The sequence below is a fragment of the Dendrobates tinctorius genome, unplaced genomic scaffold, assembly GCF_039654945.1.
Source record: "Dendrobates tinctorius isolate UK_male_01 unplaced genomic scaffold, ASM3965494v1 ptg000173l, whole genome shotgun sequence".
Lineage (NCBI taxonomy): Eukaryota > Metazoa > Chordata > Amphibia > Anura > Dendrobatidae > Dendrobates > Dendrobates tinctorius.
In genome coordinates, this window is record NW_027361840.1 from 3365611 (window position 1) to 3393117 (window position 27507).

Sequence of the window (27507 nt, forward strand, 5' to 3'; positions counted from 1 at the left end):
CACTTACTGGGAAATCATCGTTCGTGGGTAATAATTGTAATCAGTGATCCCCATCACTAACGTTGTTCAGCGGGTTATCTGCACCTGTAAGCGACAAACGCTGGCCTTTTCAGTGTAGCGCACATGCAGCCACAGACATGTAAGGGCATGACACACCAGTTATTGGCCAATCTCATGTGCCAGAGCCTCACGTGTCCCTCTAGTAAGCCGGACTCAGACCGCGGGGCATGACGGAGTCTCGTTCGTTAACGGAATTAAGCTTGCAATGTGTGCATCTTTTCTGTAGCTGGCATGGTTGAGGTTTCCCAGGTGGAGTCGAATTTAACCGTAGGCTCCACTCCTGGTGGTGCCCTTCTGGACATTCCTTTAAGGTTCAGCTTTGCAACCATACTGCCCACGTAAAACAAACACTTTGCCTTCATGAATGCTGTTTGGAGGGTCATGACTCGTGGGAATAACGCCGCCCAATTAGTTAACCTGCTAGAGAGATCCTTCGTTGCTCCCAAGCATGACATCACACTCCCTAGGAGGAAGGTAATGCCACTGTGGCGACCGTACTCCTGGGGGCGACACAAGTGCACTGATGCCCAGCCACTGCTCGATGAATCTGCTGGTACATTGACCCAGACCACTACATTCCCCTCGCACGCTACACGGCCTGAATCTGACCCTGATGAAACTCAGGTTACCCTTCCCATATACAGTTCCATCTTACACGGTGACAAAGAGGAAGCTGCAGATGAAAGTGCAGGTTCGGCCCACCCGCCATCAGACACACCACCGTACTATCAGGGGCCCTGTGCCAGTGCCGTCGCCAACGAGTGGGCCCCCCCTGCTTGCTCAGGATCACAGCACTTGCAAGGTTGAAATACTGTGCAGTGAGATGGAAGATGGGGACGACGAGGAGTCCAGACTAGTACAGGGATTCCCTAGCGAGGAGACTTATTTGATTGTTTTCAATGTTGGGACAGCAATTTTTGGGGAGCACTATACTCTGGAGAATGATAGATGGGGCCCACCATACACTGGAACATTCCAAAAGTGGACATCAGACACTGGAGCAGCATTTACAGGGCCCATTATACACTAGAGCATTAGAAATGGGGCCCATTATGTTTGGAGCATTATTTGGGCCCATAAGACAGTGGAGCTTCATCCATGGGGACCAACATATACTGTAGCATTATGTGGAGCTCATCATATACTGTTTCAAACATTATATGGGACCAATGATTCTGTATGGAGAAATAGATGGGCCTCATCATGAGATGTAAAAAGTGAAGTATTTTTCATTGTACTATACCGCTATTTCTCTGCCGTATCGGAGCATGATGAGTTGTGGTATGTGTTAAAGGGGCGCTCTTTCGCCCAGGGCACATGAAAACCTGGAGCCAGCCCTACCCCCCCACAACTTTAGCCAAATAACCCCCATTTTTCAGTGCGTAACTTGTATTATGAAGTTAATTAAGGTTGACAAGCTTAAGTAAGAAGAATTGATGCTTTTGGCATTCAAATGGGCACTGTAGGTGTGTTTCCTGTCCTCCTCTCACTGCCGACTTTTATTCCCCATTGACTTACATTGGGTTTCGTGTTTCAGGACGACCCCGACTTTTCCCTATAATCGGCCGATCTTGCTGGACCCGACTTTTGGAAAAGTCGGGTTTCACGAAACGAAACTCGACCTTAAAAAACCAAAAGTCGCTCCACTCTAGTGATTAGGTTCTTTAGAAGGACATAGATCTGGGGATTTTTTATGATGGAATATATGCTGAACTGGAAGGACACATGTCTTTTTCGGCCTTGCTAACTATGTTACTATATCTATGTGCATGTATGTGTGTGTATATATGTATGGTATATATGTGTGTGTATGTACAGTATATGTGTATGTCTATATGTATGTATGATATGTGTGTAAATGTACGGTGTATGTGTGTGTATAGTATGTTTATATGTATATGTGTATACTGTACCGGGGTGGGATTTGGCCGGTTCTCCCCGGTTCGGTGGAACCGGTTGTTAAAAAAGCAGCCAGTTCCCCGAACCAGGGAGATCCAGAGCCGCGATCTGGTACTTTGCAGCGGCGCCGACGCGCAAGGGGAGAGGAGTAAGAGGAGGACTCTCTGCTTCGACTTCCTAGATGTTAGCCCCGCCCGCCGGACACCGCGTGCGGCGCACTGATACGTCCGTGCACTCTGACTGAGCACACACCCTGCCGGACCCCAGCAGCCCCCGTGCACTGATACCTGCGGCAGAGCTTTGCCGCTATTGGGTATCTGGGGGAGTCACCGTGCGCTGCTACCTACCCAGTGTGAGCTGTGCTGTGCGGCCTGCGTGTCACCATCATCCTCATCACCCCGGTCACCGGTGCAGTGGTGGTGTGCTGCCAGTGTGTGTGCAGCAGCACGGTGGAGCAGGATGGGTGGTGCGGGGCCTGGGGGCCATCTAGGAGGCCTGGTCAATCACGGGACTCACTTACTGCAGACACGTCGCAGCCTGTCACTGTGTACTGTACTCCATTGCCCCGTCAGTATGTCTGTGCTGCCTATTGGGGACCTGTGCTGCCTATTGGGGACCTGTGCTGCCTATTGGGGACCTGTGCTGCCTATTGGGGACCAATGCTGCCTATTGGGGACCTATGCCTGCCTATTGGGGACCTGTTCTGATCTCATTCCAATTTATTTTTTTTCAACTGTTTGACTGCACCCCTACTTGTATATGTTTGAGGAAAAGGTGCGTGTAAATTGGTGTAGCTTAATAACCGGTGTGGTTTAAAATGGGTGTGGCTTAAAATGGGTGTGGTTTTCCTACACACAAACACAGAACCTGTTGTTAAAAATTTGAATCCCACCCCTGATACTGTATGTGTGTATGTGTTTTTGTGTGGATATTTGTACGTAAGATATATGTGTATGTATGTGTGAAGATATTTGTTTTCGGTGCATGTATGATACTGTGTATTGCCAACTGTTTAGCAATAAGGTTTGGATACGGCTTTAAAGAAGGCACCACTTGGATATGACACAATTTTATTATGCAATGACCAACTTCAAATGATAAAACACCAAATTAATGGAATATATGACAATGATATAGACATAGAAAATAGTATGATATTGCGTATACTTATATATTCAAACTACAAAGGGTTTGGTACATATACTCACATCAGAAAGAAGAAGAGAAAATAATCTTCACTAGGGGCATTTACGTCTGTCCGGAAATACTTCAGCTGGAGAAGCGGTCAGCGAAGACAGAATGCTTCCTAGACCTACACTGTGAAGAGCGTCCTCTCACACAGGTCAACAAAGCTCCTGCCTCTTCTGACTGCCTCCCCGGCTTTTATATGCTTTAAACAAAGGTTTACACAATATAATATTGTGTAAACATGAAAATACACAAGTTAGTTGTCTGATGTTCCAATCACATGACAGAGGCCAGCTATCATGAATAAATAACATCAAACAAAACTTGCCTCTTCGGACTATTTTACTCCTGTCCTAATATTTACATATGATAAGAGTAAATCATACACAGAACAAAGTTTCCAACAACATGCTATGATCAGAACCCTAGCACAAAATATATATATATTTCAGACTACAGTTAAAGAGATCTTTAAGATTGAATACACTATAATGGTTTCAGATCGCCAACTATATTCCTGGTTCTACATTAGGCTTCCCCAGCCATATTTCTATGGCCTTATGTACAATAATGTGCAATTGTCTATATGCCTGGTCCACTTTTAACCCCCATATGGCACAAATATCAGATGATGCCTTGTCAATATACTCACACCATTCACTGCTCTTAAAATTCAAGTAAGTCAACAGCGTACACAAAGGTTAATCCTTTCCAGTAATCCAGATTAAACATACTGTTTCAACAATCATTGTATTTTAGTATACTCAATACTAAGGCTGCATCTCAATATCCATTGTGGGTCTGACCTTATGAACCCTGGTTTCCAAGAACTGGATATGGGGCCTTCAAATGCTGACATTACAGGCTAACTTCAATATGGACTAATCAATATATTACAATATGTAGGCTATAAGATATCCATATTTTTATTAGCACCACATACTGTTATTGTAAAGAATAGGAAAATCAATCTATCGCTTTAAAGGGTTATTCACCGATAATGGATCGGGGATAACTTGCTAATCACTGGGGATTCGACCACTGGGCCCCCCAGAGATTCTGAGAACAAGGCTCTGCAGTCTGCTCCTAGATGGAGCAGAGTTGTGCATGCTCGGCCTCTGCTCTCTCCATTATCTATAGAGCTGCTGAGCGCTGCCCTTGGCTATTTCCATCGGCTCCATACACAGTGAATAAAGTAGATACCAGGTGGTACAGACACCAGACACATAACATAATATAATATATACTTGGCCGGGCTCTGCTGGTTCCAGCAATTATCATGTAACCACGAGGAGCGCTTTGCACACTTGTCATGTGCTGACTCTAGTGTCCGCCACGTCTGCAGTGTTCTGTTCACTGACGTCGCTGACACCAGTTATCACTTTACAGCAAGTCAGACTGCGCTGGAGCCAGCAGAACCGATTCCTGATGGATATATATGTATACGCAGTAATAAGATAGGGGCCGGAGGCTGGAATGGAGGTCTATCCTCATTAGAGATGAGGCCAGCTTTCGTTTTAGACACAATGATAACCAGACTTTGGTCTAGAGACCACGTAGGCAACACCACAAAGAAGCTTTCATGAGAGAATGTCACACTGCTCCTAATCTAGGGATTGTGATGTGCGTGGCATAATGTGAATTAGCCGGACTGCTCGAATCATTCCAGAACACATAGCGGTGGGCTTCACGGACTCCGATCATAATGCAGCTGCTCCCGGTCAGGGCCGGTTTTAGGCAAAGTGGGGCCCTAGGCAAAGTTTAAATTGGGGCCCCAAATGATAACATATAGCACATCACAGAAGCATTTCGATTGTATTTACATGCGCTGAGTTCAGTCCGCTAAATGAGTGTGATCGACAATACTGAAGAAGTTGTTCAACACTTGTTTCCCGGCCTCTTTCCACCGTCTGAGAAAGAATGATGGGAACAGAACGATCACTAATGGATCAGTAAGGGTGTGTGCACACGTTGCGGTTTTTGCTGCGGATCCGCAGCGGATTTGGTCCTGCGGATCCGCAGCAGTTTCCATGCGGTTTACAGTACCATGTAAACCTATGGAAAACCAAATTCGCCATGCACATGCTGCGGAAAATTCCACACAGATTTGCTGCGGTTTATTTTCCACAGCATGTTACTTCTTTTTTGCGGAACCGCAGCTGCAGTGTACGTTCCGGGACATACAAATCAATCTCTCTCTCTCATCCGCACTGCCAAACCGCACTAGAACCTGCATCAAATCCACTGTACACATGCTAGGAATCCGCAGGAAAAATGCATGTGTTTTACCCTGCGGTTTCGGCCAAGATATATGGATTCTCTGCAGAAAAAGTCACAGACTAATCCGCAACGTGTGCACACACCCTAACAGATCACCATACAGTATCATGTTATCAGCAGCACATCTACAGTTTACACCCCATAGTCCTCCATATAATATAATCTGCCCCATAGTCCTCCATATAGTATAATACACTCCTCAGTCCTCTATATAGTATAATAAACTTCTCATAGCCCTCCATATATTAAAATACACTGCTCAGTCCTCCATATAGTATAATACACTCGTCATAGTTCTCCATATAGTATAATGCACCACCATAGTCACCCATAGTTCTTCATATAATGTATTCCCCATAGTCCTCAATACAGTATAACGCAGCCCACATATAGTATAATGCAGCCACCCCATAGAGCATAATGCAGCCACCCCACAGAGTATAATGCAGCCCCGCCATAAAATATAATGTAACCCCCATAGAATATAATGCAGCCCACCTCTTATAGTATAATGCAGCCACCCCTTAGAGAATAATGCAGCTACCCCAGAGTATAATGCAGCCACTCCACAGAATATAATGTAACCCCCATAGAAATAATGCAGCCCCACCCCCATATAGTATAATGCAGCCCCTCCACAGAATATATGGCAACCCCCTCATAGGATATAATGCAGCCCCTTATATAGTATAATGTAGCCCCTCCATAGAATACAATGTAGCCCTCCTCATATAGCATAATGCAGCCTCCATCGAATATAATATAATACAGCCCCCCCATAGAATATAATGTAGCCCCAAATAGAATATAATACAGCCCACCTCCCCATAGAATATAATGTAGCCCCCCCATATTATATAACACAGCCTCCCCCTATAGAATATAATGTAAAATGTACCCCATGGTATATAACACAGCCACATAGTATATAGCCCAGCACCACATGCTATACAGCCCAGCCCACCATGGTATACAGCACAGCCCACCATGGTATACAGCCCACCATGGTATAATACAGCCCAGCATGGTATATAGCCCCCCAGAATGGAATAATACAGCCCAGTAGTATAATACAGCCCAGCATGGTGTATAGCCCCCCAGCATGGTATAATACAGTCCAGCATGGTATAATATAGCCCAGCATGGTATATAGCCTCCTCAGAATGGTATAATACAGCCCAGTATGGTATATAGTCCCCCAGAATAGTATAATACAGCCCAACATGGTAGAATACAGCCAAGCATGGTATATAGCCCCCCAGAATGGTATAATACAGCCCAGCACGGTATAATACAGCCCAGCATGGTATATAGCCCCCCAGAATGGTATAATACAGCCCAGCATGGTATAATACAGCACAGCATGGTATATAGCCCCCCCAGAATGGTATAATACAGCCCAGTACAGTATAATACAGCCCAGCATGGTATATAGCCCCCCTAGAATGGTATAATACAGCCCAGCAAGGTATAATACAGCTCAGCATGGTATATAGCCCCCCAGAATTGTATAATACAGCCCAGCACGGTATAATACAGCCCAGCATGGTATATAGCCCCCCAGAATGGTATAATACACCCCAGCATGGTATAATACAGCACAGCATGGTATATAGCCCCCCCCAGAATGGTATAATACAGCCCAGTACAGTATAATACAGCCCAGCATAGTATATAGCCCCCCTAGAATGGTATAATACAGCCCAGCAAGGTATAATACAGCCCAGCATGGTATATAGCCCCCCAGAATGGTATAATACAGCCCAGCACGGTATAATACAGCCCAGCATGGTATATAGCCCCCCCAGAATGGTGTAATACAGCCCAGCATGGTATAATACCTCCCAGCATGGTATATAGCCCCCCCAGCATGGTATGATACAGCCCAGCCTGGTATAATACAGCCCAGCATGGTTTATAGCCCCCCCCAGAATGGTGTAATACAGCGCAGCATGATATAATACAGCCCAGCATGGTATACAGCACCCCAGAATGGTGTAATACATCCCAGCTTGGTATAATATGGCCCAGCATGGTATATAGCCCCCCCAGAATGGTGTAATACATCCCAGCTTGGTATAATACGGCCCAGCATGGTATATAGCCCTCCCAGCATGGTATGATACAGCCCAGCATGGTATATGGCCCCCCCAGCATGGTATGATACAGCTGAGCATGGTATATAGCCCCCCCAGAGTGGCCGCACAGTCCAATACTCATACTAATTTAAAAAAAAAAAAAAAACCACTCCTCACCTTCTCGTCGTGCCCGCGCTGCTGGCTGCTCCTGTCTCTTCCTGCTCTGTCTGGCACACAGTGAGAGCGCAATGACGTCATCGCGCCCCCGCTGTGTCAGAGGCAGAGCGGGGAATGATGGGAGAGGGAGCCTCAGCTGACGCTCTCTCCTCCATCACTGCCTCCTTCAATGCGGCGGCGGCGGGAGTTGGCGCTGGGGGCAGGCAGGCCCCCCTGCCTCACAGGGGCCCCATAGCGGCTGTGTGATGTGCCGCTGGCTGGGGGCCCCTGGAGGAGCAGGGGCCCTAGGCAGCTGCCTGGTCTGCCTGCCCCTAACGCCGACCCTGCTCCCGGTGTCTGGGACTGGCTGCGGTGCTGATGTCATATCAACAGTGCGGCAGCCAATCAGTGAACTGAGTGGGGTATTACATCTACATGGGGACCCAACGCTCCGACCTCCTGAGCTCACTGATTGACTGCTGTGCTGTTGATTTGACCTCAACACTGCAGCCAATCCCAGACACCGGGAGCAGAGGAAACACTCCGGGAAGATGAGTTCAGATTGTTTATTTACAATAACTTGGAGCCGGTGACCAATATTTCCTTAAAGAGAACAATCCCTTTAACTAAGAACCACATGTTCAGCTTAATATATTTTTTCATAGCTTCAAAAGAACTACAGGTGCTTTCAACAAAATTAGAATATCACCAAAAAGTGAATTTATTTCAGTTCATCAATACAAAAAGTGACTCTCCTCTATTCTAAAGTATAGCGTCATTGCACACAGAGTGATCTATGTCACGTGTTTATTTCTGGTAATGTTGATGATTATGGCTTACAGCCAATGGGAACGCAAAAGTCATTATCTCAGTACATTAGAACACTTTATAACACCAGCCTGAAAAATGATTGTAAAATCTGAAATGTCTGTTCAGTAAATGCACTCAATACTTGGTCGGGCTCCTTCTGCATCAATTCCTGCATCAATGCGGCGTGGCATGGCGGCGATCAGCCTGTGGCACTGCTGAGGGGTTATGGAAGCCGAGGTTACTTTGATAGCAGCCTTCAGCTCGTCTGCATTGTTGGGTCTGGTGTTTCTCATCTTCCTCTTGACAATACTCTATAGATTCTCTATGGGGATAAGATCAGGAGAGTTTGCTGCCAATCAAGCCCAGTGATACTGTTGTGAGTTTGGGTCGCCCTCCCAGGGCTGTGGGGTACTCGGTACCGGGCCGGTCTCTCAGATGGGAATGTCACAGCAGCGGTGACCTGGTCCGTGGCCCTGGGTGCCCAAGTAAAAGGGAGATTGAATGGTGGAATGTAGTTGATTAAATGAATAGTTTGTGACGCCACCTGTGGTGTTCAGCAAGGGAGATGTTAAGCCGACGCTGCATGCAGATCCTCTGGGACTGGTGGTATGGTGCAGCAAAGATGTTATAGCTCCCCACAAGTGGAGCTGTAGTCCCAGGGCAGTGTAGATGTAGAGGCAAAGGGAAGGCGTAGGTGAGGCAATGTCGGGCACCAAGATGTAGCAGTGCCGGGTGTGTTGGCGCAGGAATAAGTGGAGGACACCAGAGCATGTAATTCCAAAGCTTTACTCACAGTCTGTTGTGCAAACAGGTGTCTGCCTCCGTGCCGTGTCCTACAGGTCAGGGACTCAGTCAACCTAAAGGCCAGATGAAAAACTCCTTTCCAACACTCCGCCAACATATGCCTTTCTGAACGTCTCCTCTTATAGTGCCTATAAATGAAGTACTCCTAGTACTGAGTTAAACTGGAGTTCCTCCTGTTCTTATGAACTTTCCTTGTACGGCAGACAGCTGTAGCCTGCTTCGGGGACTCCTTGCTTCCTAGCCCCGGCTCACTTCTCTGATGCTGTTATGTCCCCAAGTCTGATGTGGGACTAAAGTATTGTTAACTTCTACTCCTCCGGTGTCTGTTGCAGGATCATTAGTATCCACACAACCTCGGGGACCGGGCCCGGGCCTTGCGCTTAGAACTTCTAGGAAGGGTTCTCCTCTAACCCACATCCTCTGTTCTCTTTTACTCCTCACGTTCCATAATAATCCTTTCTTTCTATGGAAAAATCAGGTTTCCTTTCTATGTCTCTTTCTTGTGCCAGCAGACCCAGGTCACTGTGGCCTGCTGCAGCACTTCCTTCATCCATCCCTCTCCCGGGGATCTTCTCTGTCTCACTCTCTGTCCTTCTGCATCCCAATCACTGAATTACTCCATGACCGACTGCATGACTGACTGAATGACTGACTGCCTGACTGACTGCATGACTGACTGAATCCTAAACTCTTCCCGCTCTTTGTAATATAAACTAACTCCACCCACCTCCCAGCATGTTTCGTGTTCCAAGCAGGGAGCCACCAATGGGTGCTTTGCTATACTCCAAGCAGGGAGCCGCCGAAGGTGCTTTGCTACACTACTTTGTGGTGTGGGGTGCAGGTGTTGGAGTGTGGTTGGGAGTCTCCACCTTACCTGGATGGTGGGGCACCACACCTCAGGAGGAGGTGCAGTACCTCTGTGGTGACTGAGCCTCAGGGGCGCCACATACCCCCCCATTAAACACAGCACGTCCGTGGGCTGCAAGTTAAACAAAGTTGGCAATATAGGAACATACAAAATTTTTATATTACATAATGAACATTCCTTATACTAAACTTCCCAATGTGGGAGGCACTGTTTCTTGAATGTTACAAACAAGTTAACTGCCTATCTATATTTAAAGTTATGCTACCTAGTTCAAAGTGCTATAGCAACAGATTCACTATCAACTTGAGCAATACATTTGCTAGCAACACATTTCTTTTCTGTTTATCTTTCACATTTTTATTTAACGCTCACATCTTTATTCAAACTCTGTAACACATTCACTATTTTTCTTTCTCAATTAGACCTTATAAAATCTGTCATTAATACTTTCACTACACACTATCACTGTCTAGTTCTTATTCAAAAATATTAAGCATTATTAATAAGGGGAAAGAGTAGACACTGGTCCGGCCATCATGTCTTGAAATGTCCTTATTATGAGGTAATCCTTGTTCAAGGGAAGGTTCCTATGTAAAACCAAGAGAGAGCACCTAAAGAGGTGCAAACTATTTACATTTACAGTTCTGGATCACTCAGGGTCCATGATCTCCACAGTTCAAGTGTAAAGGCTGCCAATGGAACTAGGCAACAACTGGATCAACAGATACCATAATCAAAAATAGAAAAAATATTAGAAAACTGAAAAAACAGGCACAATGGTGCAAATACCCTCCTGGGCAACAAAGTTAGTTTACTGTAAATTACTAGTGGTGATCCCCTCCTTGGGTTCTGGAAGCTGATTGCTTGGGCTGCTTCCAGGGGAGATGCTCTGGGTGTCCAGATGGGTTGAGGATGTGCTGATTCTCATATGGCATGGCTGCTGCCTGAGGTACAGCAGGAGTGGTGATATCAATGGTTGCTGGTGGCGTCTCTGCTACCAGGAGTTCAGTAGGAGTAGCAGCTGGTACTAATGGATACTGTTCCTCATTTGCAGGTGGTACTGCTGCTCTGGTGCATGGCCTGACATCTAGGGACACCGCGGCCTGTTGGCGTTGGTAGGCAGCTACACAGGGGCTTTGTGGCCAAGGGATTTCGATATCCCCAAGCGGCCTAGACTCTTCCAAGCCCTGAAGGTGTCGAATCGTGCACGCCTGGTCCAGCCGGACCCTTCTCAGCAAGGACCTCTTCCACCTCCCCATTTCCGACAGTCTAGTGCCCCCAGACGGCTCGTCCAACATCCCCATTTCAAGCTCCCGCAGGCCAGCCTCTGACAATGTAAATTCAGGGGGTAGCCCGTTAGGAGGGCCCGGATCTATACCTGGCACCTCCCGGTGGTGTTGTCTCGGGTCTGGTACAGGCACGGTGTGGTTCCCGGTGGCAGCGGCGATGGTAATGGCTGCCCGGGTAGATACCGGAGATGGCGGTGGAACTGGCGGCTCCCGGTCTGCGGGGGTCTCCGGTGGGACCTGCACAGCCGTGTCAGGTCCAGGCAGGAGCTCCTCTTCCTCTGCTTCGGCTCAATTGGCAGCATGGAGCGGCGGGGAGATGCCCACAGACCCTGCCGGGGTCATTGCAGCCATCTCAGGTGCTACAGGGTCTTCCTGGGGAGATCCGATGCAGCGGTGACAGGTAACGGTGTTGCTGGTACCGCAGGTGTAGGACCCTTCTGGGCACGCTGCAGGTTCAATGTCCATAACGCTTCCTGCCTCAGTCGCAGGCAGCACGTCAGCTGTGCTATCTCGTCCTCCAGCTGTTGGCGGTTCATCCCAGAGACGGGGTTGGAGCCTTCAGCCATGGCGCCGGGGAGGTTCAACTCAACCTCTGCGCGCTCCGCAGGCCTCCTCCCTTCTCCTTCCAAGATGGCGTTCTGGCGTTCTTCTTCCTGCCTAAGCTCTTTTCCCGCCACTGGCCTCCGCTCCTCCTTCTGGGGGTGGCGTCTTCTTCCAACTCCTCCATACCAGGCCAGTATACGAACCCCTCGGGGGGTGGGCCATGTTGCTGTCGCATAGAAGTTCAGACAGGGGAGGCCCAGGACAGTTCGCGGTCTTTTCTTAGGACCACCCATGTTGTCACGCCCTTCTTTACCCCACTAGCGGCCATTTTTAGCGTTCATTCTACAGTCTATTAAATTGGGTCTTCTGCACATTTTCAAAAACTTTGAGTCTTAGGCACACAGAACCCGATGGCATCGGGTCTAGTCATCCTGTTCGTGACGCCAAGTTTGGGTCGCCCTCCCAGGGCTGTGGAGTACTCGGTACCAGGCCGGTCTCTCAGATGGGAATGTCACAGCAGCGGTGACCTGGTCCGTGGCCCTGAGCGCCCAAGTAAAAGGGAGATTGAATGGGGGAATGTAGTTGATTAAATAAATAGTTTGTGACGCCACCTGTGGTGTTCGGCAAGGGAGATGTTAAGCCGACGCTGCATGCAGATCCTCTGGGACTGATGGTGTGGTGCAGCAAAGATGTTATAGCTCCCCACAGGTGAAGCTGTAGTCCCAGGGCAGTGTAGATGTAGAGACAAAGGGAAGGCGTAGGTGAGGCAATGTCGGGCACCAAGATGTAGCAGTGCCGGGTGTGTTGGTGCAGGAATAAGTGGAGGACACCAGAGCATGTAGTTCCAAAGCTTTACTCACAGTCTGTTGTGCAAACAGGTGCCTGCCTCCGTGCTGTATCCTCCGGGTCAGGGACTCAGTCAACCTCCAGGCCGGATGGAATGCTCCCTTCCAACACTCCACCAACATGTGCCTTTCTGAACGTCTTCTCTTATAGCGCCTATAAATGAAGTACTCCTAGTACTGAGTTACACTGGAGTTCCTAGTGTTCAATGTTATTATGAACTTTCCTTGTACGGCAGACAGCTGTAGCCTGCTTCGGGGACTCCTTGCTTCCTAGCCCCGGCTCACTTCTCTGATGCTGTTATGCCCCCAAGTCTGATGTGGGAATAAAGTATTGTTAACTTCTACTCCTCCGGTGTCTGCTGCAGGATCATTAGTATCCACACAACCTCAGGGACCGGGCCCCGGCCTTGCGCTTAGAACTTCTAGGAAGGGTTCTCCTCTAACCCACGTCCTCTGTTCTCTTTTACTCCTCACATTCCGTACTAATCCTTTCTTTCTATGGAAAAATCAGATTTCTTTTCTATGTCTCTTTCTTGTGCCAGCAGACCCAGGTCACTGTGGCCTGCTGCAGCACTTCCTTCATCCATCCCTCTCCCGGGGATCTTCTCTGTCTCACTCTCTGTCCTTCTGCATCCCAATCACTGAATCACTCCATGACCGACTGCATGGCTGACTGAATGACTGACTGATTCCTAAACTCTTCCCGCTCTTTGTAATATAAACTAACTCCACCCACCTCCAAGCACGTTTCATGTTCCAAGCAGGGAGCCACCAATGGGTGCTTTGCTATACTCCAAGCAGGGAGCCGCTGAAGGTGCTTTGCTACACTACTTTGTGTTGTGGGGTGCAGGTGTTGGAGCGTGGTTGGGAGTCTCCACCTTACCTGGATGGTGGGGCACCGCACCTCAGGAGGAGGTGCAGTACCTCTGTGGTGACTGAGCCTCAGGGGCGCCACATGTACACCAGATATTGGTACTTTTGGCAGTGTGGACAGGTGCCAAGTCCTGCTGGAGAATGGCATTTCTATCTCCATAAAGCTTGTCGGCAGAGGGAAGCATGAAGTGCTCTAAAATGTCCTGGTAGACGGCTGCACTGACTTTGGTCTTGATAAAACACAGTGGACCTACACCAGCAGATGACATGGCCCCCAAACCCTCACTGATGGTGGACACTTCACAATAGACCTCCAGCAGCTTGGATTGTGGCCTCTCCACTCTTCCTCCAGACTCCGTTACCACTGACAACAGTCCAGTTCTTCTCCTTGGCCCAAGTAAGACGCTTCTGGCATTGCCTATTGGTCATGAGTGGCTGACACAAGGAATGTGACACTTGTAGCCCATGTCCTGGACACGTCTGTGTGTGGCGGCTCTTGAAGCAATGACTCCAGCAGCGGTCCACTCCACCACATTTTTAGTAATAAAACTTATAGGAAAAAAGCACAGATAGTGTCTTATCTCACAATTTAAAAGAAAAACATACCTACAAAGAGCTGCTCACCTGATGTCAGTGTATTCACAAGCGTATAATGCCGGCTGCTGCAGTTCCAGGGGTCGGCCTACGACCATAACAGAATTGTTATATAGGAAGATTTGTGGATTGTAATCCGCACTGCCAGCAAATTCAAAACCAGACGTAGTGAAGAAGAAAATAGTGGTTTATTCAACGCGTTTCGGAGTCCATATGACTCCTTCTTCAGGAAATACCACAATATTTCCTGAGATAATGACTTTTGGGTTCTCATTGGCTGTAAGCCATAATCATCAACATTACCAGAAATAAACCCGTGAGATAGATCACTCTGTGTGTAATGACTCTATAGAATATAGGAGAGTCACTTTTTGTATTGAAGAAATGAAATAAATTAACATATTGATGATATTCTAGTTTTATGAGAAGCACCTGTATTAGTTTTAGATGTGCGGTCCATTGTCTTTTTTCTCCAGTTATGTTGACTTTTCTTTCCATCTATAACTTTTCTATTATTTCTTTCACAGTTATGAAATCTGGTGAAGATCTGATGAATCTTAGTTCTGCAGCCGTAATGGAGAAAGAAGAGTGTGATGTGCGGGGTGATGAGCGGTGCACAGAGGACGGTCCCACAGGTAACCACCCCGGTGAGGAGCCATCACTAAATAAAGCAGAGAAGAGTCACGTTCTCCTCAATCTCCAAACCGGACAGTTCTGAGCTGGAGGTTTTATGTTTTGTGTTTTCTCCATTTCTTCAGCCGTAGATTTCCCCATTCAGATAAATACAGGTGATATCTGGTGATAATGTGATAGTGCTCTATGATAACACCGCAGTGCAGCTATAATATGGGTGTAAGATACAGCGAGAACATGGTGGTGAGGAGCGTGACCGGAGCCGATATCTCTATCATCTACTGTCACTACTGATGACGATGAGGATGTGTCCAATTTTGGGACTATGGAGCCATTAGCTGTTATTAGACACATACTGTATGTAGTGATGTTCGTGTAGACACAGCTATACCGGAGTCTGCTCACAGCTGTCTCTTCCGATTACTTCATAGAAGTTAACATTCGGCCATAGGTTTATCTCTTCTTTATATGGGGAGAGAAGAAATCTGCTCTGAGACTTCTCTGCCAGTGATTTAATATCCAAGAAAACAAAAGCATCAGACGTTTGAATCCAGACTTTAGGGAGAGATTGAAGATTACCACATACGAGGGGCGATCCAAAAGTAATGATAATCTATAACAAACACAATGAATATAGTCAAAAAAATGTTTTATTTTTCTACATAGTCTCCTAACGGTTTTAAATACAAGAGTTAGGACTGTCCCACAAGGGTTGCCGTGACATGGCGGGATGGCTTCTACATTATTTTGATCAAAATTATGTTAACTAAATACCCTTATTATTACTATTATTACTACCTTCATGCAATTTTTGCAATATATTTTTTTACTTTTTTTATTCCAGGATATTTGTTTTGTGTTTTGTTTTTGTTTTTCATAGTCTCCTAACAAGTCTATACATTTAGTCCATCTCTTTTCTAAACTTAGAATTCCCTTCGAAAAAAATTCTTGATCTTGACCCTCAAAACTCCCCAACAGCGGTTATCACGTCGCTATTGTCGGCAAATTTCTTGCTCCGGAGGTGTTCCTTGAGCCGAGGAAAGAGAAAGAAGTCACTGGGGGCTAGATCTGGTGAATAGGGGGGGTGTTCCACCAGTTCAAAGCCCGCTTCTTGAATGGTAGCCATGGCAACTGCAGCTTTGTGAGCCGGTGCGTTATCTTGGTGAAACAGCACTCCAGCCCGCAGTTTGCTGCGCCTTTTCTCCTTGATAGCCTCCCGCAATCTTCTTATTTGTTCTGCGTAGTAGGAGCCCATAATAGTGGCTCCCTTCTCCAAATAGTCCACCTTAATTATTCCTTCAGTATCCAAAAAAACGGACGCCATAACCTTCCCTGCTGAGCTTGACACTTTGAATTTCTTCGGCGTCGTTTTGTCGGCTCGTTTCCATGTCATCGATTGTTGTTTAGTTTCGGGATCAAAGTGGTGGATCCAGGTCTCATCCATGGTCAAAAAACGTGACAAAAAATTCTCCTTGTCTGCTTGGAACTTTTCGAGATTTGCTATTGAAATGTCAACTCGTTTCTTCTTTTGCTCGTCGGTTAACATTTATGGCACCCAATGCGCGGAGACCTTTCTCATATGCAATTCTTTTTCAAGGATTCTTTGAATACTGCCATATGAGATCCCTGTGACCTCAGCTACATGCCTGATAGTCACTCTTCGATCTGCCAACACAACTTCTTCAACTTTTTTCACGTTTTCTTCATTGAGGGACGTGGATGGGCGTCCTTCGCGATGTTCATCTTCCGTCGATGTTCTTCCCAGCTTAAATTCCTTGGCCCAGCGTGTAACTGTGGAATATGGAGAAGAGTCCCCCAATGTTTCCACCAAGTCGCTGTGTAGGTCTTTGGTAGACATTTTTTTCAAGCAGAGGTATTTGATGACAGCTCTGAGCTCATTTTTTTCCATTTTGATGTTCACTCCTTGGCAGTTCATATTCAAATGAATGTAGCTCCCGGGAATCGTGGCCTATTTAAGTGATTTTTTTTTTCCTGGACTAGTGGGTACCCAAGAGAGAAGAAAACATTTTATTTTAATTTCTGTGTGCAATAGAAATAACCGATTTCATTACTTTTGGATCGCCCCTCGTACACACTAGATGGTTAGAAGATTCTGATATCTTTAACCTCACGGTTAAAGGGGTTTTCCCAAGAACAGAATATATAAAAATATTCTTGTGCTGAGTGTTACGGAAACTTGTTGTCAAGGGCTTACCACAACAGAGCAGAGCCAGAAGACGTCTGGTGGCTCCTACTAAGCTGAGAAGGAGCACTTCTCCAGTGTATTAAACATGTTTATTTCTTCCAGCAGAACATGGGTTAATCAGCCATGTTGGAAACTCCGGCATTCAGCTGTGCTCGGTTAGCCACTCCTTCTCCCTATAAAATCTGGGCTCGATTACCAAATCCTCATCAGAGTTAGCAATTACTGCATGACATTGGATTGGGAGAAGTTAGTTTTGAGAAGTAGTGCTGGACGAGTTTATAAGCGACTGTTGTCTTGTTTGTACACTTGGTAATTCCTTATCCTTCCCTGTTTTGCTTTCTTCCCCCTCCCTACACACCCTGGTGAATACCTCTGTTATATGTGAGTGTATATTTTGTGTGTGTGGAGTTTTCAGTTTACCCTTGTCTTGTTACCCTGTCTGTCGGGTTGGTGTACTGCGGTGAACAGTAGCGCCCTTCTTCCTGTGCGGGGGAAATGGACAGACTAAGGGCTGATCTAGGAGATAAGGCAAGGGAGGAGGCCCCGGCATCTTTGCCATCTGAAGTATCCTGGGCAATAGGGCGAGCTAGGATGCCCCTTAGTGTTAGGGCCAGGAAAGGTGCCCCTGGTCCCAGGTCAGTCGCCAGTCGAATCGTGAGACTTGTTCAACCAAGTCAGGACCCAAATCATCAACTGATTTAAGCGCAAGGTTGTTTGTTGGCTTGCTAGCAAGGAGACAACACAAGCAGTGATGGGTGAACCCCTGTTTTTTGGGTCCGACAAGATTGGCCAAACAGTTAAAAAAGTTTTGTTCAGGTACCAGAACAGTACCCGGACCCCATTCACGTGAATGACGGGCCCAAACACCATATGTTTGCCACAATGTCATGAGCATGACTGCGCGGCAAACACTGCCTCTGATCAGAGGTAAGATTAATACCACCAGTCAGAGAGCTGCGGTTCCCACACTGTCATATGACAGTGTGAGACCGCAGCTGCGACCAGAGGTAAACATTTTACCTCCTGTCACAGACGTCGGCTGATGGGACTAGTACTCCCATCAGTCTACATCTGCAGTTGCTGATAACAGTGAGTAGGCGCAGCTGATTGGAGAGTTCATCAGCTGGTGCCTCCGCTATGAATAAAACAAATTAAATAATGGCATGGGTTCCGCTGTATTTTTGATAACCAGACAGGCAATACTGACAGCTGTGGGCTGATACCCTCAGCTGTCAGCTTTATCAAGGTTGGTTATCAAGAATAGAGGGGTCTCACTCCATTTTTTTAAAATTATTATTTAAATAAATAATTTAAAATTTATCTTTGAAAACCAGCCAAGTTTAAGAAGATAGCTGGGGGCTGGTATTCTCAGGCTGGTAAGGTGCCATGAATATTGCCCCCCCTTAGCATAAAAATAGCAACCTGCAGCCGCACCAGAAAAGGCTAATCTATTTGATGCACCAATTCTGGGGCTTTGCTCAGCTTTTCCCACTTGCCCTGTAGCGGTGGCAAGTGGGGTTCATAATTGTGGGGTTGATGTCATCTTTATATTCTCAGGTGACATCAATCCGACGGGTTAGTAATTGAGAGGTGTCTATAAGACACCTATCCATTACTAATCCTATAGTGATATTGTAAATGAACACACAGAAAGAATAATGTCCTCTATTTGAAAAGAGCACACTTTTTTACTTTTTTAATTAAAAATATCAAACACATTTATACTCGCCTAACGCCCATTCCATTGAAATCATCACCTCCTGTAAAAGAACAGAAAATAATAAACAACAAAAATACTCACCTAACACCCATTTCATTGAAGCCATGGTTTCCTGTAAAAAAAACAAAAGTAAAAAACAACCATATCCTACACCAGTCCAACGTTCTGTCCCATGCTGTAATCCATGTGTGCGATAAATAGTTTTCTACCTGGACAATGCCAAGATGCGGCTGCCCAAGCATAAAACCACTGAGGAATGAGCTGTTGCGAGCACATTACCAGTGACTAGTGGTGATGTCATGGAGGTTACCGTAGTTCACTGAGGCTGCGATCCCAGCCGGGCTGATATGCAGTGACCTCACTGAAATTTCTCACTGTGAACTGCGATGAACTCACTGAGCTCATTGCTGCACAGTGAGACTTTTTCTCACGGTGCTAGCGGTGAGGTCACCTTAGTTCAGGGTCCCATCTGGGAATGCAGCCTCCTGCTAATGGATGATCACTAGATGATGCTCCCAGATCGGCCAGGCAGGAAGCCCTGGATGTAGCCCTCGGCTCATGTCTCTCCCTACGAGAACAAGACCGGGGAGCGGGACTTGCAGATGTCCTCGAAGATTCCGATGATAAGGGAGAGCACCATCTTGAGGACCAAGACCAGGAGCCCCTCCTGTGAGATCTGGACATCTGACGCACATGCTTGGAACGCTTGCTGCGTCGGTATGAGGACCCAGACGAGAATGAGCTGGATACACGCCTTCAACCCCTATTTGATTCAGCTCCATGTGACATGGCTGTGGCCAAAACAGCAGAGGCCACATGGGGCAAAGTAGGAGCTACAGGGACCTCAGTATCCTCTTTATTAAATTCAGCAGTGCTGGGTACAACACCAGCAGGAGGAATTACACCACTTGTTGGTAACTGGGGATTTATTTGCAGTGGTTCAGGAGGCTCCTTTGCAGAGGTAGAAGTATTGCCTCTGGAAACCATCTGCTCACCATATGGGGGTTGAGGAGTAATATATAATGTCTGCTGTAGGGTTATTGATGGCGTCTCTTTAATGGTGCCGCACACACTGAGGACAGTGGATGCCAACATGTGGGGACTGGATGGGGGAAAGTGGTGTGAGCTCATCTGTTCATTCACCTTTTGTGTCCGAGGATCTCCCTCTTCTGGTGAAGGAAGGTAGTGAGGCTGATTTGGATGAAAGAAAACAAACACCTGATCAGGTTGATTGTGACTGGGTAACAGGAATATCAGACTGGATATAAGGCAGCCGACGCCCTTCTGAGTGGCTGGTGATTTCTCTGCTGGATTCTTGGAGTCCAGTCTGATTCCTGCTTCCCAAAGATAAGTTTTTGCTCTGCTATTGAACTTATTAGTTTTGGTTTTGTTTACCTTGTTTTTTGAGTTCAGCCATCACCGGCCGGAGGTGTGCTGGATTCTTATTCCTTGATCAGTGTTCTCTTTTGCTCTGCTTTCAGAATATTCTGAGTGCTGACATAGGGTTTGAAGTCTAGTGACTTCAGGGTCCTTTTTGCTTATCAGTTGTGTTGGTAATATTTTTAGCAGGGTTTTCTCGGATTGCAGACAGCAGCTTTTCTGTCCTGTCCTTTTTAGTTAGCTTGGGCCCCATCGTTTGCTCAACCTATCTTTCTATCTGTGTTAGTGTTTTCATCTCGTTTCACCGTCATTACATGTTGGGGGCTGCCTATTGCTTTGGGGTCTGCTCTGGGGCAGTCAGTTTTTCCCTTTTCTCTCTTTAGGATTATTTAGATCTCCGGCTGTGACGAGGTGTCTAGGATCACCGTAGGAACACTCCATGGCTACTGCTAGTTGTGTTATAGGATTAGGGGTCTGCAATCCGCTAGCTTCCAACCTCTCTGATTTTCTGGGCTGAGCTTGTGTTTTGTTTTTTGCTCCTCGGTGACTCAATCATAACAGGAAAGGGGGCGGAGCAACACTGCCTGTTTGGCACGCATGTAGTCGCCCAGCAGACAGAGGAGCAGAGAGTGTGGGTGTGGAGGAAGTTGTCGGAGCTACCTCATCTTCACAGCGTGCGTGTAAGCACCCGACACCCAGAGGAGTAAGAGGTATGGGTGGAGGAATGATGGACAGAGGATTGGGGGGCAGAGCCCCATTGTCTGCACTGCATTCGTGTAAGAGAAGCAGAGGGGAAGGGGCTGAGACGAACAAGAGGACGAGAACGCCTTGTAGACCACCGGCCTGGTATTGCTTCGGCAGGGGATGGAAGGTGAGTACTAAGCCCTGAACTAAGAGCACCTTCCTGTGCCACACTGGCACGCAGCAGTTTGATAAGAGGGTCAGACATCACTTAACTCTTAACCCAGAGTATGAGATAGCGGGGCGCTACAGTCAGAGGCACATTCCTTAATCAGTGTCATGCCACCCATTACAGCCAGAATTGTCAGCCAATTCTTCAGAAAGTGCTGTCTATGCCTCCAAGGCCTTGGTTATACTTCCATTTGGCGCTGTATTATTGGGAATAAAAATGCCAAAATAAAACAACCATGTAACAGACACCTTCCATGTCTACTAGCGACATACATAGAGCCATCCTATTCTGCCATGCCATCAGACTGGTGGGCTCCAGTTGTTCAGCTTTCTCTTTAATAGCATCTCGGCTGTAATGAACAGATCTCTGCTGCTCATAGTAGGTGTACTGGGTGGGCCATTTTTATGGATAGACCTGGGTGGGCCATTTATAAAGTTGTATCCAAAATGGCCGACTTCAAAATGGCCACCATGGTCACCACCCATCTTGAAAAGTTTTCCCCCTCCCATATACTAATGTGCCACAAACAGAAAGTTGATATCACCAACCATTACCATTTTATTTAGGTGTATCCATATAAATGACCCACCCTGTAGTTTATCCAATCAGCATTCTCATTTATGGTCACCCACTGAATTGTAGACTCCCACCCAGTTGTTATTTGATTACTGGATTGAAATTCATTGGGAACTCCTCGGGGGAATCCAGTCTCATACACATAGATGCTAGAGTCAAAGGATCGTTTCGGAGACTCCCTTCTTGCGCTGGCATGTATTCGGGCTTTCTCCAACCTTTTCCATGTAGACGGCAGGTGTCAGGGTTTTATTAGTTGGATTAAGGCACACTCCCCTTCAGTGTTACGCAGGGCTGTGGAGTCGGAGTCGTGGAGTCGGAGTCGGAGTCGGTGCTCATTTTGGTGGAGTCGGAGTCGGAGTTGGACTCAGTATAAAATGTACAGACTCTGACTCCTAAAATATATAATAAATTGGGTACAGTAGTTCAATGCAGGATGTGCTGAATATTTTTTCATAGGAATTTGGGAAAGTTATGAAATGTCCTATAAATGGCTGTTCTATTCCTGATCTAAGGCTAGATTCACACACAGCATTTTTGCTGCGTTTTTTGTGGATACATTTTTCAGCTGCAAAAGCAGATCAGATTTTAAAACACCCGATCACCTGAAAGGTTTTTGAGCTCATAGATAATATTTTCAATATCAAAAGCAGATTAGAAATCTGCTCTATCTATATATCCATATCTGTCTATCCATATCTTATCTGTACCAAAAAGAATGAAAGCCGGGTAGCACACAGACTAACACTTCCTGCCAGGCAAAGGATGAGGAAAGAGCGTCTAAAACATCATTAACAAGATATTTTGTAAGTGACAAAGTTACTGTAACAATGACAGCAGATATGTCTAACAGACAGCTCCTCCAGCTTGTTGTGAAGGACGGTGTACCATTATCATTATTTGCACGACCAGCTTTTATAGCTCTTAATGGAGAAATGGCCGCAAACTTGGTGTTTCTCTGGAAAGAGAAAGTATTAGAAAATTAGTGATTGAAGAAGCCCTTAAACAAAAGGAAGATCTTAAAAAGACTCTCAAAAGACGCTTCATGTTTCTTACAATGGACGCCTGCACACGTCACAGAGTGAACTATTTTGCCAACAATGTTCGATATGTTTGTGACAACAAAAATTGTTACCAACACGCTGGCAGTAACAGATACTAAAGCTCATCACAGCAGCCAGTTTCTCCAGGCCTTAGTGGAAAAAGTTCTGCAAGATTACAAACTCAAAAAAGAACAGGTTCTTGCTATTGTAACGGACAATGCTTCAAACATAAGTACAATTACACTGATGAATGAGAATAATGAACAACAGCTAGAGGAACATTTAGGATTCAGTATGTTTGAGATGGAAGGCCACAGTGCTGTTCATGTAACTGAGGAACAAACAGATATTACAACAGAAGAACAGCAAAATTATGCTGTAGAAATTGATGATCTTGTTGAAGCTGCTTCAAAACACTTTCCTATTCATCACATGCGCTGTGCTGTGCACACGCTGCAGCTGGCAATAAGAGAGAGTCTGCAAGAGGGACATGCTGGAAATCTGATTGGAAAAGTGAGGAAATTGGTTATTGCCGCCAGAACCCCTAAAATTGATTCCATCTTGAAGAGACGTTCTGGAAAAGGGCAATTGTTGATCAAGCCACTCGGTGGGGCAGCAATTATTTAATGATTGAGCGATTGCTTGAACTAAAACCGTTTCTTATAGATATGGCGAACCCTCAGGTAACCCTAAATGAAGGTCAATGGACACAGGTGGCTGAATTGAAGGAATTGCTTAATTACCCATTTACCGTGACTAAAAAATTACAAGCTGAGGATTTAACTCTTGGCATTTTCATGAGGGAGTGGAAGAACTTGCTATTTTGCTGTTTAATCGCAGACGGCATTTCTGCTTCAATGAAACGGAGAGAGACACAGCTATTGGAAAATAAAAATTTTCTGGCAGCTGTTTATGTGGACCCAAGTTATCGTATACAGCTTACTAAAGGAAAAGAAGCTCTGCCTGAGGTAACAGTTAGGAAGAGTGGCCTACAGGAGGACTGCCAGGCGCAAGAGGACTCGGGTCCTGACAGTGCTACTGCTGCCATATCTTCAGCCTCATCAGATTTGACTTTGACAAGTATTTGGATGACATGGAGCAGGCAAAGCATTGCCGCAAGGAAAAAGATTTCACTCCGTCTCCTATAGCAAGCAGATTGACCATATTTCAGCAAAATGTTTCACTTGCTCGCAAAGAAATAGAAAAATTCAACCATTCATCAAAACTGACTGTGCATGAGGCAATTCCTTTATACCCGGAAATTATTAGAGATATTGCCCATGTGGTTACGTCTTTGCCTCCAACCCAAGTTAGTGTAGAGAGGTTGTTCTCTAGCCTTAAAATTATTAGGTCAGATGTGAGGTCATCTATGAAGGAGGATCTGATGGAGGCAATTCTATTTCTTAGAACAAATTCATAGACTGCACAAATGCTATTTAGTATGTTTTTGTTGAAAACTGCTTTTTGCCACTTATAGTTTATTACATAGTGTTATATATATACTGTATATATATATGTAATCGATATTAAATAGTGTATTACATATTTACAATTTATTACAGTTTTTTGTGTTCTAAAGTTGTATTCCAAAAAATATTATGTTCTATCTAAATATCTTGATTATTGTATCATAAAAATGATTTAATGTCTGATGTTCACATTGTACTACAATAAATTTTTCACTTAAATATAAGCAATATATGTGGGAGTCGGAGTCGTGGAGTCGGAGTTGGAGTCAGAGTCACAGGTTTGGCTTACTGACTCCACAGCCACGCCCACAGGGCCCTTATCTTACCATGACCACATAACCTCCATATGTCTTCTCTCACGGTAGTCTGGTTTGTCCAGATGTTGGTGTGGTTCTCATGTACGGAGATGTCGATCCTTTCTGCTCATGAGTCCCCTTGAAGTTTGTCATAGTCAAGTCCAGTAGCTGGGAGCACAAACAAGTCTAGCTGCCCAGATTAGGCTACTTTCACACATCAGTTTTTCGCCGTCAGGCGCAATCCGGCATCGCGCCGGTGCGCCGGATCTGGCAAATGTTATGTAAAACCGGATGTGACGGATCCGGTTTTCTGCCGGATCCGTCTTGGTCATCAGACAAAAAACCGGATCCGTCTCATCCGTTTCATCCGTTTTTCCATCCGTTTTCCACCGGATTACGCCGGATCCGTTTTTTAAAAACACCCCTTGGGGGTTTTGAAACGGGATTGGCTGCTGAAATCTATATATACCGTGTTCCTACAGCCCATCTTTGACAGGTTGTAGAGGAGAAACTGCAGGCTGGAGAGAAGAGCAAGTGACTGGCGAAGATGGATGTTGTGATTGCAAATATTTTGAAGAATTTGTTGGATTTTACAGCGGAGGCGAACCGTTTGAGGGTGATTGTTCTGGAGAAGGAGAGAGCGAGACAGCAGCGCATCAGGCATCAGCGACGCCGTTTGCGGATCCACCCCATCACAGCCAAGAGAATGACGCGTGGGGTCTATTCTACACTCTGCATGGACCTTAGACGAAACCCGGAGAAATTTTTGGGATATGTTCGGATGAAAATGGAGAATTTTGATTACTTGGTGGAGCGCATTGCACACCTTATAAGAAAAGCGGACACCTATTGCCGCTTCTCCGTTTCACCCGCAGAGCATCTGATGGTGACTCTAAGGTAAGACACATTTATTGGATATGCTCGCATCAGAGCACACTTTCACTGCAATCTTGTTGGTGGTAGTTTGTATCTCCAAGTGTTAGAGCTGAGTTTTGGTATGCAATGCTGTGATTTTTAACTAATTTATTGTTTTTTAATTCCCCACAGATTTCTTGCAACTGGAGAATCCCTTTCGTCACTGCATTTCCAGTACAGACTCGGGATTTCCACCATATCTGGAATAGTGAAGTACACATGCCGTGCACTGTGGGACTCCTTAGCTGAAGAGTTTTTACCAGAGCCCACAACAGAGAGGTGGATTGAAATTTCAGAAAAGTTTCAACAGATATGTCAGTTTCCGAACTGCTTGGGCGCTGTGGACGGGAAACATATCCGCATTGTAAAGCCAGCTGGATCGGGATCGGAATATTTCAATTACAAGAAATATTTTTCCATTGTCCTCATGGCCATCGCTGACGCCGAATACAAATTTATTGCTGTTGATATTGGGGCCTATGGCTGCTCCAATGACTCTCAAGTTTTCAAACTGTCTGCCATGGGGCGTAAACTATATGGAAACACCTTCCAGTTCCCACCACCTAGACCGCTGCCGCAAACATCTGGTCCCCCTATGCCATTTGTCTGTGTAGGGGATGAAGCCTTCCAGCTGTCAGAACACCTTTTGAAACACTACTGTAGCAGAGGATTGACAAGAACAAAACGCATTTTTAATTACCGCCTAACAAGAGCAAGAAGAATGGTGGAATGCTCCTTTGGTATTCTGACAGCCAAATGGCGGGTCCTATTGACTGCGATCAACCTCAAGACAGAAACTGTGGACGAGGAGATCAAAGCTTGCGTGGTACTACATTTTGTTATGTGCAAGGAACCCATTTCCATTGAGGACTCGGAAGAAAGCACCTTGCAAGATTACCACAACATTACCAATCGAAGTTTTGTGACGGTGTCACGAATGAGGGACAATTTTGCACAATACTTTGTCACCCCAAGGCAGAATAGACTGGCAGGATGATAGAGTTTAATAAATTTCTGCCCTTAACCAAAGTTGTGTACCTTCTGTACCAACAGTATATACCTTTTCCAAACAAAGTTGGCTATCTTGTTGTCTATCTTGTCGTGGTTTAACTATTTTTACCTTTTGCCCACAGTTGTGTGTTAGGCAAAGTCTTTCACCTTTTAACCAAAGTTGTGTACATTGTTAGGAAATCGCCAACAAGATACCCAACTTTTGGTAAAAGGTGAAATACTTTGTGTAAAGCACAACCAGGAACACAACTGTGGGCAAAAGGTAAAATTTAATGACCTTTTACCCACTGTTATGTACCTTGTTTTGTATACCTTTTGACAGTTTGTCTACCCTGTACTTAACCTTTTTTTAAACCATATTTTGCCGCAGAAATAAAACACAGACAACCAGTGTAAACCAATAATTTAACTTTTATTGAAAACTTTTGTTTTTTATTAAACTGTAAATGTCCCAAAAAAATTTTCATTTTTATTTGAAGACACACATTTATAAGTTAGTGTAGTGTGGGGTGGAAATACTGCTGGAGGGGCTGCGGGACACTTCGACACTGGGAGTGTGTAGAGAGGACTGGGATCGTGGTGGGGAAGGAACAGTTAGAGGTGAAGGGGTGGAAAAAGCAAGAGAATGGGTGGACATGTGGGTAGCAGAACAGGTGGTGGGTGGTGGAGTGATGGGTTGGGCAGGGACTGGAGTAGCAGATGATGTGGTTGGGAAGTGGTAGGGGGACGGAGTTTGGTACGGGGAAGGAGCTTGGTAAGGGGCAGGTTGCTGGAAGTGGGGAGGTTGCTGGTACTGGGGAGGTTGCTGGTACTGGGTAGGTGTCTGGTACTGAGGAGGTGGCTGGTAAGGAATAGGAGGGGGAAGAGGGACAGTGGCTGGAGGGGGTGCAGGTCGAGGAACTACTGTGGTGGGAGGTGGAGGTTGGGAGGTAACCTGCTGTAGAGCACCGTGGCACGAATGCATTACATGCATCTGCTGGGTAGGAGATAGCATTGTCATGCGCTCCACAACAGACCTGAAAAAGGTGTGGTTTGGAGAAGATCTTGCTTCTGAATGCATT

The 27507-nt window shown here is 45.9% G+C and overlaps 1 protein-coding gene across 1 annotated transcript in view; it reads left to right on the plus strand.

Moving 5' to 3' along the window:
• Positions 1-19106, plus strand: part of LOC141053991 (uncharacterized) — a 44316-nt gene extending 25210 nt beyond the window's left edge. Inside the window, exons 3-4 of the mRNA XM_073551133.1 lie at positions 14815-14922; positions 19048-19106. Of these exons, the coding sequence (XP_073407234.1) occupies positions 14815-14922; positions 19048-19106 (167 nt within the window). The remainder of the gene's footprint in view (positions 1-14814; positions 14923-19047) is intronic.
• The last annotated feature ends 8401 nt before the right edge of the window (positions 19107-27507 follow it).